This window comes from Lepidochelys kempii, chromosome 8, assembly GCF_965140285.1.
Source record: "Lepidochelys kempii isolate rLepKem1 chromosome 8, rLepKem1.hap1, whole genome shotgun sequence".
NCBI lineage: Eukaryota > Metazoa > Chordata > Testudines > Cheloniidae > Lepidochelys > Lepidochelys kempii.
The window spans coordinates 89,918,336-89,931,459 of record NC_136387.1 but is presented as its reverse complement, the minus strand read 5'-3'; the positions used below and the strand labels follow the sequence as shown (position 1 = coordinate 89,931,459).

Sequence of the window (13,124 nt, the reverse complement as noted above, 5' to 3'; positions counted from 1 at the left end):
CCTTTCTCCTGGAGTATGGGGAAATTCAGCAGTTTCTAGAGGTGATTAATTTCACAGAGAGAGTAGGGAATATGCTGCTCTGGAGTATGGGGGAAGGTGATGCCACCTTCTAGTGTAAAAGAAACTGAGGAATTAAAAAAGGAGGGAGAGGGGGATAAATAGAAAATCAATTATATAAAACCTCCAACTTTTTTTTCAGTTTAATTTTTAGTCCTTGTTTTTCAGGCCCAAGACACATCCTTCATTCTTTGTGTTGTGGTAATACAGCCAGAAATACCTGTTAAACAGCTCAAGAATCTGAACACTGTCCCTAGCAGCAAGCTACTGTATCATCGACTGGATCTATTGGGTCAGCCCAGTGCCTGTCTGCACTTCAAGCAGCTGGCGACCTTAGGTATAACAATCCCTCAACTCATCTTTATCTCATGCACGTTTTTGTAGAGCTGGTTGGAAAATAGAAAACATCTTTAGTTACAATCCTTGTAAAAATGTTTCTTATTTAAAAAAAAAAAAAAACCTTTCAAGGGAAATTTTCTATCCTGCTTCACTTTTTTCACTGCTTCATTTTTTTTTATTATAGCTAAACTGTGCAGCCCTTACATTTGTGGCACTTAGTCACCTGAGTATTCTTACTGCAATTCGTGGACTGCTTATGTGAGTAAGTGCTCACTAAAAGAAATGAGAGTTGCACAGTCTAATTCTTAGAAAATGGGGTATATAGGGGCTGTTGACTTTGGATTTATGCAAGTTATTCACAGACATAAATATTTAATATCCATCTGTGTGAAGAAATCAGAAGATATAGCTCATGAGGAAGTCAGAATTTTAATATTATTTGAAATCTTTTAATGTGAGATTTTCCAGACCTCTTAAACCTACATAAAAATTTCAAGTTCAATAGTACGTCTTTCTATATATCAAACTTTGTAATCAACTCCATTCATTTCCGTATTTGCATTGATGTCATGGACAGAGGGATTTGGCCTCAGAATTATATGATAATACACGTTTTAATATATAGAAAGGAGAGAACTTTTTATAATCCTTTTAAGAAAGATGAATCTAGAGCTTGTATACAAGTTTGAAAGGCTTGCAATCTTACACATTTGAAGATTAAAATTCTGATTTCTCCGTGGAGTTTAAACTAAACTATTCATGAACAGAGTAACCATTCATGAAAAAGCAGATAGGCATCATCGTTAGACAACTCAGCAATGACATCTGCTCATTGTATGGTGGTGCTCAAAATAGCTAATAAGATGTTGGACTGTATTACAGAGGAACTAGATGATGATATGGAAACTATTGTGTCATTATATAAAACACTACATTCTTGTCTTGAATATAATGCCCGGTTTTGATAAAAGGGAACCACATAATGGTCTCACCTTAGAAAAGACCTGACATTAATGGAAAAAGTCAAGCAATGCACGCCAATAATGTTGAGAGACTCAGTGTGAGAGAAAATATAATTGATTCAGGCAGTTAAGTCTGGAAAGCTGATGAGGAAATATAATAGAGGTTTATTAAGTGATGACTCGGATAGATAAGGCTGCTGGATGTGCAGTGGCATGCTTTGGGAGCGGTGTGGGAAAATGGAGACCCTTTCCATTGTGTAAGTATTGTCTCTCTTAGGTGCTGGGAATTTCTTCCCCTGGAAACAGTTGCACACTGAGAAAAACAATAAGATGAATATTATCTGGTTCCCCTTTTTTAAATATTCAAGGGAAAAAACCAATTTCTCAGCATCCCAGCCCCTGCATTATCATTGTGTGATTTTTTTGTTTATGTTCTGTTTTGGCTTTGCCTTTTAAATATCACATTTCTTGCTCAGTGGAAGCAATACACCCAGACTATTCTGTACATCTCTTGTAGTCACTCTTTTTGCCCCCTTGTTCATATTAGCAAACTCCCTCCACCATTTTGGCAGACTTGTGTTTTTTGTGCCTCTCCCTGTGTTAATGACCTGAAAGTCACAGTTGTTCTTCAAGGTGGCCTCTGCATAGTCCCACCTAAACCCAGTTTTCTTCCACAAAGTTCTTTGTGTCTCATCATTAGCTTCCCCATTCTCCATATATTGTGCTTACCTTCACAACTTATTTGTATTATTTTATCATGTCATTAGCCACCCCTTCACTCCACATGTCAGCCTTCATCACACCTTCGTCAGTTTCTCTTACCAGCAGGTTTGAACTTTTTGTCCCAGGGCTAAAATCCCCATTAAGCCACTACCCTGTCTTCCTCAAGAACCCACCTTAAGACTTGCTTCTTCTGCAGTGTCTGCAGAACGCTGTCAGCTGATAATGGCTAGACAGGCAGTGAAGTGAGGCTGCTGCTACTGAGCTGCTTGTTTCCCTTAAGAAACTGAAACCACCACCACCTACAGCAAGACACGCAAACCTTCTCTACCTTACAAAAAGGTGCACATAGCCAGCCTGTTCAAAGCCATGCTCATATGACTGTGAAATAGACATTTTATTGTAACATTCCAAAGTTTCAAACAAAAAGTAGGTTTCAAAACAAAAGAGGACATGATCTGCGCTTATAAGTCTTACTGTTGTTATTTGGGATGATAATCCTCACGTTTCAAGGCAAAAACTGGTGATCAGCTTGTGTCAGGAAGAGATTCCCTGCCATCCATACTATAGTACTGTACCTTCATTATATGGCTATAGTCTCAGACAGGATACTACATCAGATGGTGTTCTGTGATGGCCTGTATTATATACTGATTATAATGCTTTGTTTTAAATTCTCTAATACTTTATTATTTCAGAAAGCCCCACAGTAATGCTGGCTGCAGGTAGTTTTTCTTCTCCGTATGAACATCTGAGCCAACCTGAGACCAAACGGATGGTGGAACACTACACGGCATACCTCAGCGACAACACTCGTCTTATTGCTAACCCTGGGCTTAAAGTATGCTATTTAAATCCCTCTTCTCCCTCCCTTCCCCCGTCCTGCCCTTATTGGTCACCATGCTGGTCCCCATTTCACATGTGTCCTTTGGGTTGGCTCTTGGCCTATGGGAGTGTTGAGCATGTAGGATACTAGGATTTTCTTCTCTTGCTGCAGAGACACTGTGCTCAGCCCTTGGGATGGATGATTGTGACCCCTGTTGAACAACAGCAACCCCTCTCACCTGAAGAAGCAGTGTGAACTAGGTTGAAAGGGAATCCTGTCCACTCCTCAGCTGGGTGGATGGATCCTCTGACATGAGGGCTTCAAGGGTGGTGGAGAAATTGGACGGGGGAAGGGGCTCAGAGACCACAAGGGTGGGAGGAGGGGCCCTTTTCCCCAGGAAGAAAGTTTACAAGCTGCAATTAGAATTAACAATATGCAGAACGGTGCTGTAATAAACATTGGGTCAGGGGATGCCTTTGTGTGTTTATACATTTAAATGAGAAAACTTTGTTTTATGTACAAATGGGGTAGTATTTATATTTACCTGAAGTGAAAAGCAAATGTTAAAAGCTGTGCAGATAATAACAATATTTCATTATAACAAGTTTTTTTCTTTACTTGGAATTTGCTGACTCCATCTGGTGTGAGAAGATTTTAAAGAAGTAATTGGGTTTAGATTATTTCTGATAGGTCTTTAGGAAACCCTGCAAGCAGCTTATTATCTTTTCATGCAAGTCTTAAAGGAACCCTGCTAGGTCTGTCTTTGTTTTGCAGTTCTCTGTCAGAAATGAAGTAATGGCTACCAGTCACGTCACAGATGAATGGATGACACAAATGGAAATGAGTAGCTTGAACAGTTACATTGTCCGCCGTTACATAGCAACACCCAATGGGGTGCTCAGAATTTATCCTGGTTCTCTCATGGACAAAGCATTTGATCCCACTAGGAGACAATGGTGAGTTTTAGGGTCCCATTATCAAAGGTTTCAGAAATCTTACAGGGTGATAATATTGAACTGGGCAAAATATTTCATGTAGGATTAGTAGAAAGGCTATGTTTGTAAAGAATAGTTAAATACATTTATAATTAAATAATTTATATGCTCAGTAAAACACATTGTGTTTAATAGTAATTTTACTCCAATTTTTATTTGCTGTAAATCATAACTCTTTATTGTGATAGTTTCTATTTCTTATCCCTTCGTACAGGATAAGAGTAAAAATATTTACACATGAAACTGAAGTCCATGCTGTTACTATATTCATCCTTCAGAATCTATCAGTGTTAATTTCAGCTCCTCATGCCAATTTTGGTTATTGATACTTCATGCAGCACTTTTTGTTTGCGATGGATTTTCTTACTGTATTTCCAAATAGGAATTTTCTGGCTAAGAGCATAATTAATAGCTGCAGTTAACGTATGATGTAGGAAAATATTTATATATAATATATATAACAAATGAGATTTGACACGAGAGAACTCTTGAGTGTGTTTTAACATATGCTTTGTTAAAAGAAGCCCGCCTGCTGGTGCTGCAGTATGGCTCTGAACAATCAAGTTAGAGACTGGAGTACATAAGTAAACTTAGGGTTCCTACCCTGTGGCTCTGTCAGCACGGCTCTAAATCACTGGTGGCATTGCTTGTTCCACAGTTCCACTGCCCCACATTTCCCCTGAAAAATAATGACCATAGTTCTGGACTGGGAGTACTCACCTTTCTTTTGGTCTTTTTCTGCTCCAGTGTTCAATCATTTACATTTTTGTAGTCAAAATACTGAACATAAATTTAAAATTTTTGCTGTAATTTTTCTCTTCACGCAATTAGATGGCTTTGTGGAGCTCACACTATAAATGAACTGTATACAGCAGTGGTTGGTAACCTACGGCCCATCAGGGTAATTTGATGGTGGACCACGAGACATCTTGCTGACCGTGACTGTCCACAGGCATGGCCTCCCGCAGTTCCCAGTGGCCACGGTTCGCCGTTCCCAGCCAATGAGAGCTGGGGGAAGCAGTGGGCCGCAGGGACATGTGAAAAATGTATAAAGCAGACAACAGTGAAATTGTCTCTGCTCAAAGTGATGTCAACTGTGCAAAGTAAATAAATTGGAAAAAGAAAGAGAGAGATTTACTTTCACCTCTTACAGTTAGAGAACCTTGAGGCGTTACTTGTCACAATGATGATAAAAAATTCTGATGCAAGTGTGAGTTATTTTAGGTGGCAGTAACCCTTCAAATTAATAATATGTAATATTCATTTTCTAACAGCTTTTTAAGTTTGCGCATGTGAGTTTTGTTTGTATAAAAGAATACTTTCTCCTTTCCGCCTGCATTTTCTACAAAGTGAATTTAACCACACTTTGTTCAAGGATGTATGACCCAGTTGGTTTTTAAATCAAACATTGTTCAGAATAAGATTTGATTTAAATAATCTAAATATTTTACTTTAATATGATACAGTGAAATGGGTTTGTATAGAAAAATGTAGGATGATTTTTCATTTTGAGTAACATTATCCTACGGAGTTAGCCTGTTTCAGGCCCTGATCCTGCTTACATAAAAACTGCTACTTAACTTCCAACACGGTGAGCAGTCTCTTTGACTTCAGTAGTGCTGCTTACAGGGGGTATTCAGTTAAATACTTATGTAAGCCTCATTTTTTACATTCAAAATGACTGGTTTTCGTTCATAAATAACGCTTGTTTTGGTCTTTACTAGGTACTTGCATGCAGTGGCTAATCCGGGGCTAATAACTTTCACCGGTCCCTATTTAGATGTTGGAGGAGCTGGCTATGTTGTTACAATCAGCCATACTGTTCATTCTTCAAGGTAAAATTTCATTTTGAATATTTGATCAATCCAAAAATCTGGAAATTGACTTGTAAAGACGTTGTTATCTGTGATTAATTATTTTTGCTAGAGCTGCAATAGACCAGGTGCTTCCCAATGGGAGCAGGCACAATGCTTGTCCCAAAAGAGCCTTCAGTAAAATGGAAAGAACATATACAGATGCAGGGGAAACATCCAATTGAAGCTCTGTTTTTGGAAAATCCATTCTGGGGTAGAATTGCACAGATTTTGGAGGTTTATCAAAACTTGAGTTATAAGGTTTGTTGTGCCTGAATGTGATTATGGGTGAATAGGAGTAAAGTTTTGATATACATAAAATGTAGACATGAAAAAAATGCCCCTTGAGTCAAGGACTTTGGTGTGTACCCTATTCCCCCCACCCCTTGTGTTATGCCACTAGCTTTTTGATGAGGATTTTTAGAAAATAAGCCCATCTTCTAGTTAAACGTCTTCTGTGTGTGTTTGATTACGCCCTTCCCCCTCTACTTAAAGGAGAAGCTTTATCTTGTTTCATGTGTGTTCTTTCTCTCAGTCGGGGTCAGCAGCCTTCAGGGTAATCCGCTGGCGGGCCACGAGACGTTTTGTTTATGTTGACCATCCGCAGGCACAGCCCCCCACTGCTCCCAGTGGCCATGGTTCGCTGTTCCCAGCCAATGGGAGCTACGGGAAGCAGCAGGCAATGCATCCTGTGCCGCTCCCCGCAGCTCCCATTGGCCGGGAATGGTGAACCGCAGCCACTGGGACCTTCCGGGGGGGCCGTGCCTGCGGATGGTCAACATAAACAAAACGTCTCGCGGCCCGCCAGCGGATTACCCTGATGGGCTGTGTGCCAAAGGTTGCCGACCCCTGCTCTAAGTGGTACTCTTGTTAGATCTGTTTTTTTCCAGTGTAGTCTTAAGAAATGCATACTTTCTCAGTTGGTCACTTACACACACGCTCTCTCTTTTCTATATTAATAACCTCCCCTTATTGCCCTCTTCTTTTCCCATCCCCTCCTCTGCACAACAGAACCAAGTATATGCCATGTATGTCCCAGCATACAATTTTTAATTTCCTTGAGACAACATTCTTCTCTTACTAAGGTCTAATAAAGAAAAATTAACATTGAGCCAGACTGTGGTTATCAGCCAGCAGTTTCACTGTGTGTGGTGCAGCCCTGGCACAACGCCTCCTAGAACACAGGGGAAGCGTGCAACGCCCGTAGGAAATGGTGCAGTATACACTCCACTCTGCACACAGCCAGTTCCCTACACCATTGTTCCCATTTTGAGGAGTCTAGTGCCACTGGTGGTGAGAGACCTCTATAGCCCTTGCACTCACTGGGCTGGGTGCAGGTTTTCACCCTTAATCAGGAAAGCAAGGAAGTTAGGGGAAGGTAGCTTGCACTAACCTCCTCGGCTGCCTGTGAGCCAGTGCGTGGCTAGCCACAATATTATGCTCTATGCATGAGAGCAGCTTTGTTCGTTTTCATAGTGAATGTCATGGCATATCGGTCATGGACTATATCGTGGGTCAAAGGAAATAGAGCAGCCAGATTTCATACAAATTTTAAACTGCGATATGTCTGTTGGGAGGTTATATCTGTGTCCCTCTGAACTTTTTAACATATTGCACTATCAGCTGTCAGCCCCTTCATATACACTATCTGGGAGCATAATTTGTGCAGCCCCTTTGGAAGCTCCTGCTCTTCTAATTTGCTTTTCATCTAACACGGCCAGTCGTTTTTCTAAAACGAGAATGTTCTCCTATTCCGTTCGCTCCTTCAATGCTGGTATATTTTCAGATCCTTGTAGCTTGAGTTATTTGCTTACAATATGGCCTTACTCAGGTCTATCTTATGGGTACCAGTGTGAGCAATGTTGTGCACATCAGTTGGCTGCTTTGTGTCTGTGCTGGCGGTACCCAAACTTTGGCCTGTGAAGTGGTTACGGGGGGTCTGGAGGAGGAGCAGGAAAGCCTGTGCAATGGGAGAAGAGAAGGGCAGCAGGAGGCAGCGGAACCACGGGGGAGATGGGGACAGAACAGATAGCCAAATAGACTGATCAACTTTTTCTTTAGTTTCCTGAAATTACTGTTCCATGTAAGTAATTGCTGTATTGGCCATAGGGACGTTGCATGGTGTTGAATGGGAGGGGAGGTAATTTGCACACTTGCAAATGGGGAAGGTAGGGCCATAAGACGCTCTGAGGGTATATCAAACTCAGGCTAATCCCCCTTCAGGCTAACACTTAATTCCCCTTCCATCTACACACAAATTCTGCTGACCCAGGACCCCATGGGGATGGAAGGTCTGAGTCAAGCTGGGACTCAGCAGTCAAGCCCTGTTGCTTTGCAGTACAGACTCGGCCCCACTAGGCTCATACTCTGGGAGTCTGCCAAAAATACCCCCAGTCCCATAGGCTGACTTTCTTTGTCTTCTAGACCGTCAAGTTTTCCTACACTGCGCCACAAACAAAGGGCTAGACCTGCCACATTTTGGGAGGGTGCTAGGAAGTCTGGGATATGAGTGGCTGGACTCTGGCCTACCTCATGCAGTGTGGATGCTGGAGCCCAAGGTTGGGACCCAAGGTTCAGCAATTCCTAACCTGGGGTTTCAAATGAGTGTAGACACTCAAGCTCTAGGTTAACAAAAGCAGAGTCTGCTAACTCAAGCTCTACTAAATCTGGGCTTACATTGCAGTGTAGACATACCCTGAATTTCTCTATATGAAATTTTGAAAGTCCCTGGCCTGTGCCATTCAAAACCTAGAGGTTAGCCATTTTGTGTAAGAATGTCCAAAAATGTACTTGTTTATATGGGAAGAAACTGTACATGCCAGCCTCTACATGCACAGACAGGAACCAAATCAAAACAAAAGATCCATCCCCACTTCTGGAACAACACACCACCCATAGCTATAAACACGGTCCTGATGTAGGAAGAAACATTTTGTGTATTGCTGATTCTTCTATGACTTAAAAAAAAAAAAAAAAAAAAAAAAAAGTTAATGTAGGCCCTCTCATTTTAAGAAAACATTCAGTGTGTTTCACTTTGTTTCTGGAGTTGATATTCATTGCTGCATGTCTTCTGTCATTACTCGGAGGAGAGGGGTGAGGTCTTTATATATAAAACCACTTCAATATTTGAAAGGATCCTTTGTGATTCAAAGATCAGATGATTTAAAATAATTTGTCTTCAGGCCAGACATTCAACCAAACGATAAGATTCCATCAAATTAGGGCATACAATCTTTGAAGAGTTCAGTTTTCACTTCTATAGCTCTCTTCATATTGAGTACATTCTTAATATTCCTGCTAGAGACACTGTAATATTTCAGAGATAAATATTAGCCACTCAGTTTGGTTTGTATGAAGAATATTTTCCAGCGTTTTTATTGGCGAGCTGTCTGCTATGCACACTCCAACTAACATCCCAGCAGGAAGAACTTGGTTTCTAGCATTGCTCTGCTAAATAGTTCGCATGGCCAGCTCTGAGTTGGGGACATTAGTGGCAGTGCTGTTTCTAAACACTAAAATATTGAGGGCTGCTTTTAGTTTTTCTTCAGAAATATGTAGACTTTGTTTGATCTTTCCCACAGCCAAAAAACATCTGTCCATCTTCCTTGGCAGGAGCATCAGTCAGGGCTACGTAACTATGTGGAGCTTTTCACATAGGGAATCATTTAAGAGAATAAGAGCTTCTTCTCTGAGGATGAAAATGTACTGGCTCTTTGTGGTGATATGTAAATTTTTTATTTTTTTCTTCTGTTTTGTTTAATAAGAGACAGTTCAGATCATTTTAGGGAGACTTATATAGCTGTCATTGAGGCTCCAAGTATTGCTTGATCAAAAGGATACTGTCCCGTGGGTTAAGCCCCCAAATTAGGTTTTGTGTTTAAAAAAACATTTCAAAGGCTTAATGTTTTCTTTAGAAACAGCTATTCAGATTAAAACGGTTCCTGCTGTGTTTGGGACCAAATATTACAGCATTCTGTTACCAGGAACCGAAATTGCAAAGAGACCTATAAACAAAAGTGAAACTGATCAGTAAATTTTTATTGTCCAAGCTGAATGAAATACCCCTAAGCAGCAGCAGTGAGAGGTAAGATGTTTTCATTGTAATAATCTAAATTGTCATTAATAATAGAAGTTAATTTCCTCTTTCAAATATAATTTTTCACTTGATTGTGCCTCTTAACTTCTTCCATGCTCTCAGCCAGTGTGATCATCTTGTTCATCCCTTGCCAGTGCACAATACTTGAATTTCTTCTGTTGATGTTTGATATCATCAGAATACATCCATGAACTGACTGCTTCTTTCTTGTTCCTGTTATATATGGCGTAGTATTTGCTTCCAAAGATTGTGAAAAAGACAATCCATGCACAAAATAATGTTTTTTTCTAATACAGAATATATTAGAATAGCCTTTTGTATGGCTTTTACGGGGGGGAGAGGGGGACCATCTTCAGGACATTATGGTTCTCCTTCTTGTTATATAGAACCAAATATGATTGTATTACACTGGAATCCTGTCTCCCTGAAATTTTTTAAGATAAGAACAGATTTAATTTAATGTATCTATTAAAAGACTATATGCTTGATATGTCCAAAGGGATTTTTAGGTAAAATATAGCTATGGACAAAAAGCTTCAAGAGCTAAATTAGCAAAACCATCCTCTAAAGTGCCACTAGTAACATTTTTGAGAATGCAAACCGGTCTTTACATCCTCTAACTGTGTTCTGTGATGTCTACCTGACTTGCACGTGTAAATAGATATGTTCTCATGTTTCTGAGGATTTTTGCCCTCACAAAACTAAAGGCACAATTTTTGTACGGGCTCAGTTTTGTGCAGGGAACAGTTTTAGGACTGACTGAAATTAGGGACCTCAGTGCATATATTGTGGAACAACATGAGCACGATCACTTCATCAGGCCAGCTTTCTTTTAGATGGGTGGAGTCATAGCACAGACAGGTTTCTTTAATCCACTAGAACTGATTGATCTGCTTTTTATTTGTGTGAAAAATCATCAGATGGTCAGCATCTGGAATATTGGCAAAGAAGCCCCCGCTGCATCATGAGGCCAGCTGTCCCGTTCCACTGGCTGCTGTATCTAGGCATTGACGTTTTTTATTCTATCTTCACAGTTGAAATTCTTTTAAAAAGTTTCAAACTAGCATTACATTAAATAGGTCTATTCTCCCATCAATATATAGGGTGCTTAGAAGGGAAACAGGCATTAATATAATCTCTGGTGAGTGGGTATACAGCAGTAGTTGCCAAACTTTTCAGGGTCACACACCCCTTAACACCCTGTCCGTGAGCCAGGGCCGGAAGCGGGGCTCCCAGGGCCGGGGAGATGAGGACAGGGGTAAGCGGGCCGAGGGTGGATCTGTGGCCAGGAGCAGCACAAGGGCTGGGTGTGGCGCCAGGTCTGGGTGTGAGGCCAGGAGCCAGGGCCATGGCTCAGGGTGGGGCTGGAGCAGAGTTAAGAGCGGAACAGGGCAGGGTGGCACTCCCTTCCTGCCACCCATGGGGGCTGGCCTGTGCCCTGCTGTGCTCCCCCCCCCAACATTTTCCTCTGCACCCCCCATAGGGGGGCATACCCCACAGTTTGGGAACCTCTGGGGTATACAATACCCCAAAGAAGGGGGTCCCTCCTTCCTGTCACGCCCTTGTGGTGCTCCTAGGAGGAGGCTCTGCCAAGACAGACAGCAGCATGGGGGTTTGGGGGTTAAATCCTGGCAGAGGGTGGAGGTGGGAAGAAGAAGTTGGTGTCCTATCTAGAAGAGGCTGGGCTCAGGGAGTTTACAGGGAACATCTAGGCTACTCTCCTGAGAAGAAAGACAGGATTTGCCAAGGTAGGGAGCTTTGGAAACACAAGTGATGTCCTGTTTGTTGTTTTGTTTTGGAGTTTCACAGGTTCTTAACCATTAAAGGGAATGTCACTGGAGACTTTGTTGGTTTTGGCTCTTTTAGTGGAACAAGAACTCTCTAAACAAACCAGAACCCTAAGAAAGCATGTTGTTTTGCTGTGAACTTTCTAACCGGCCACCAGTCTCTGGCCACGAGCACTCTTTGGAGTACTGCATAGTTAATGGAGAAAACAGCACGGGTGGGGAAATAAAAGCAAATGATTGAGGAATAGGAGAGCTTTCCAGCACTGTTGTGAAGCATACTTTGGCATATGCGCTCTAAGATTGTGTTTTGTAGGTCTTTGATGTGTCAGTTGCTAAGGTAACCATATGTATTCTTGAGCTGCTGAGCAAAATGGGGACACCAGCAGACCTCCACATATGGACAGGATACTATAATTCGCAGCAGCTGCTGCTGCAGGTCTTAATCATCCACAAAAACTGAAGATCCTGCTTTATTCCTGAATGTGAATTTTCATGAATCTGTGTCCAAGTGCAGTTTCTCTATGCTGGAAAATTACATTGTGGCAGAACACGTTAACTAACATGATTTTCAATGAAATCTAGCCCTCAGTATATGTCTATCTACATGTCAGCTAGGACTCACTCCAGGGTTAACCATGATGAGCTTGATAGGATGTTAAACATGGCATTCTTTGTCTGCAAGGAGCGTTTAGTATAGTATTAACTATATTTTTAGCACCTAATGTGCTTTTACATGAACCCTTTTTTTGCCAGCTGACTTTGAGGTTTGTAGTCACACACCTCAGTGGCGTAAAAGCCAGTGGTTTGAACTGTCCTAGGCAGAAAGGAGGTTCTGAAGAACTGCAGAAAACGGTTTTAAAAAAAAATGTGGAATATGGTGTCGTCTTGTGTTTTGCTCTCTGCTTTGTAACTTCCAATCTATTTGAAGTAATAAACATTGTGACCAGAAGGGGGCAACCTCTCTTTATGCTAGAGAAGGTTACACTTTAAAGAGTTTAAACTAGATAAATAATAAAGACAAAGCTTTGGATTAAGAATAAAAACAAGTCCCCTTCCTCCCCTCCCCCCGGGGAGGTTTCACATTGTCTGAAGAGGGGCTTCATGCTCCCTTTGGCATAGTAGGAGAGTGAGTAAAAAGCCATAAAAATTATAATAAGCAGAAGGCCACTCAGTTCCCGAGAAGCTGAAAAGATTCTTTAAGCAGCATCATCCTCCCCCAGGAAGCAGGTGTATTGCTCTGTAATTGGTGCTGAGAGTAAGGGGGCCGTGAACTGTGGTGATGCTGGGGAGTGGGGGAAGGAGACGTTTTCTTTTTTGTTTAGGGTATTTTTAACCCTAAATTACATTATTATATGTGTAATGAAAGTGAATATCTGTTGGCCCCTTAAATTACCTGCTTAGATCACTTCACCACGTTTGAGCCTTTCATCTCGCTTTCCAGTAAAGAATCACTCTGGCGTAATGAAGACCAGATCATATGGCATAAAGG

General features: G+C 41.3%; 1 protein-coding gene across 1 annotated transcript in view; it reads left to right on the top strand.

Annotated features, from left to right (window-relative positions):
• The window catches only part of CACHD1 (cache domain containing 1), a 185,405-nt gene that overhangs the window by 151,547 nt on the left and 20,734 nt on the right, over positions 1–13,124 (top strand). The window contains exons 13-16 of the mRNA XM_073357445.2: positions 226–394; positions 2,777–2,919; positions 3,679–3,860; positions 5,624–5,734. Of these exons, the coding sequence (XP_073213546.1) occupies positions 226–394; positions 2,777–2,919; positions 3,679–3,860; positions 5,624–5,734 (605 nt within the window). The remainder of the gene's footprint in view (positions 1–225; positions 395–2,776; positions 2,920–3,678; positions 3,861–5,623; positions 5,735–13,124) is intronic.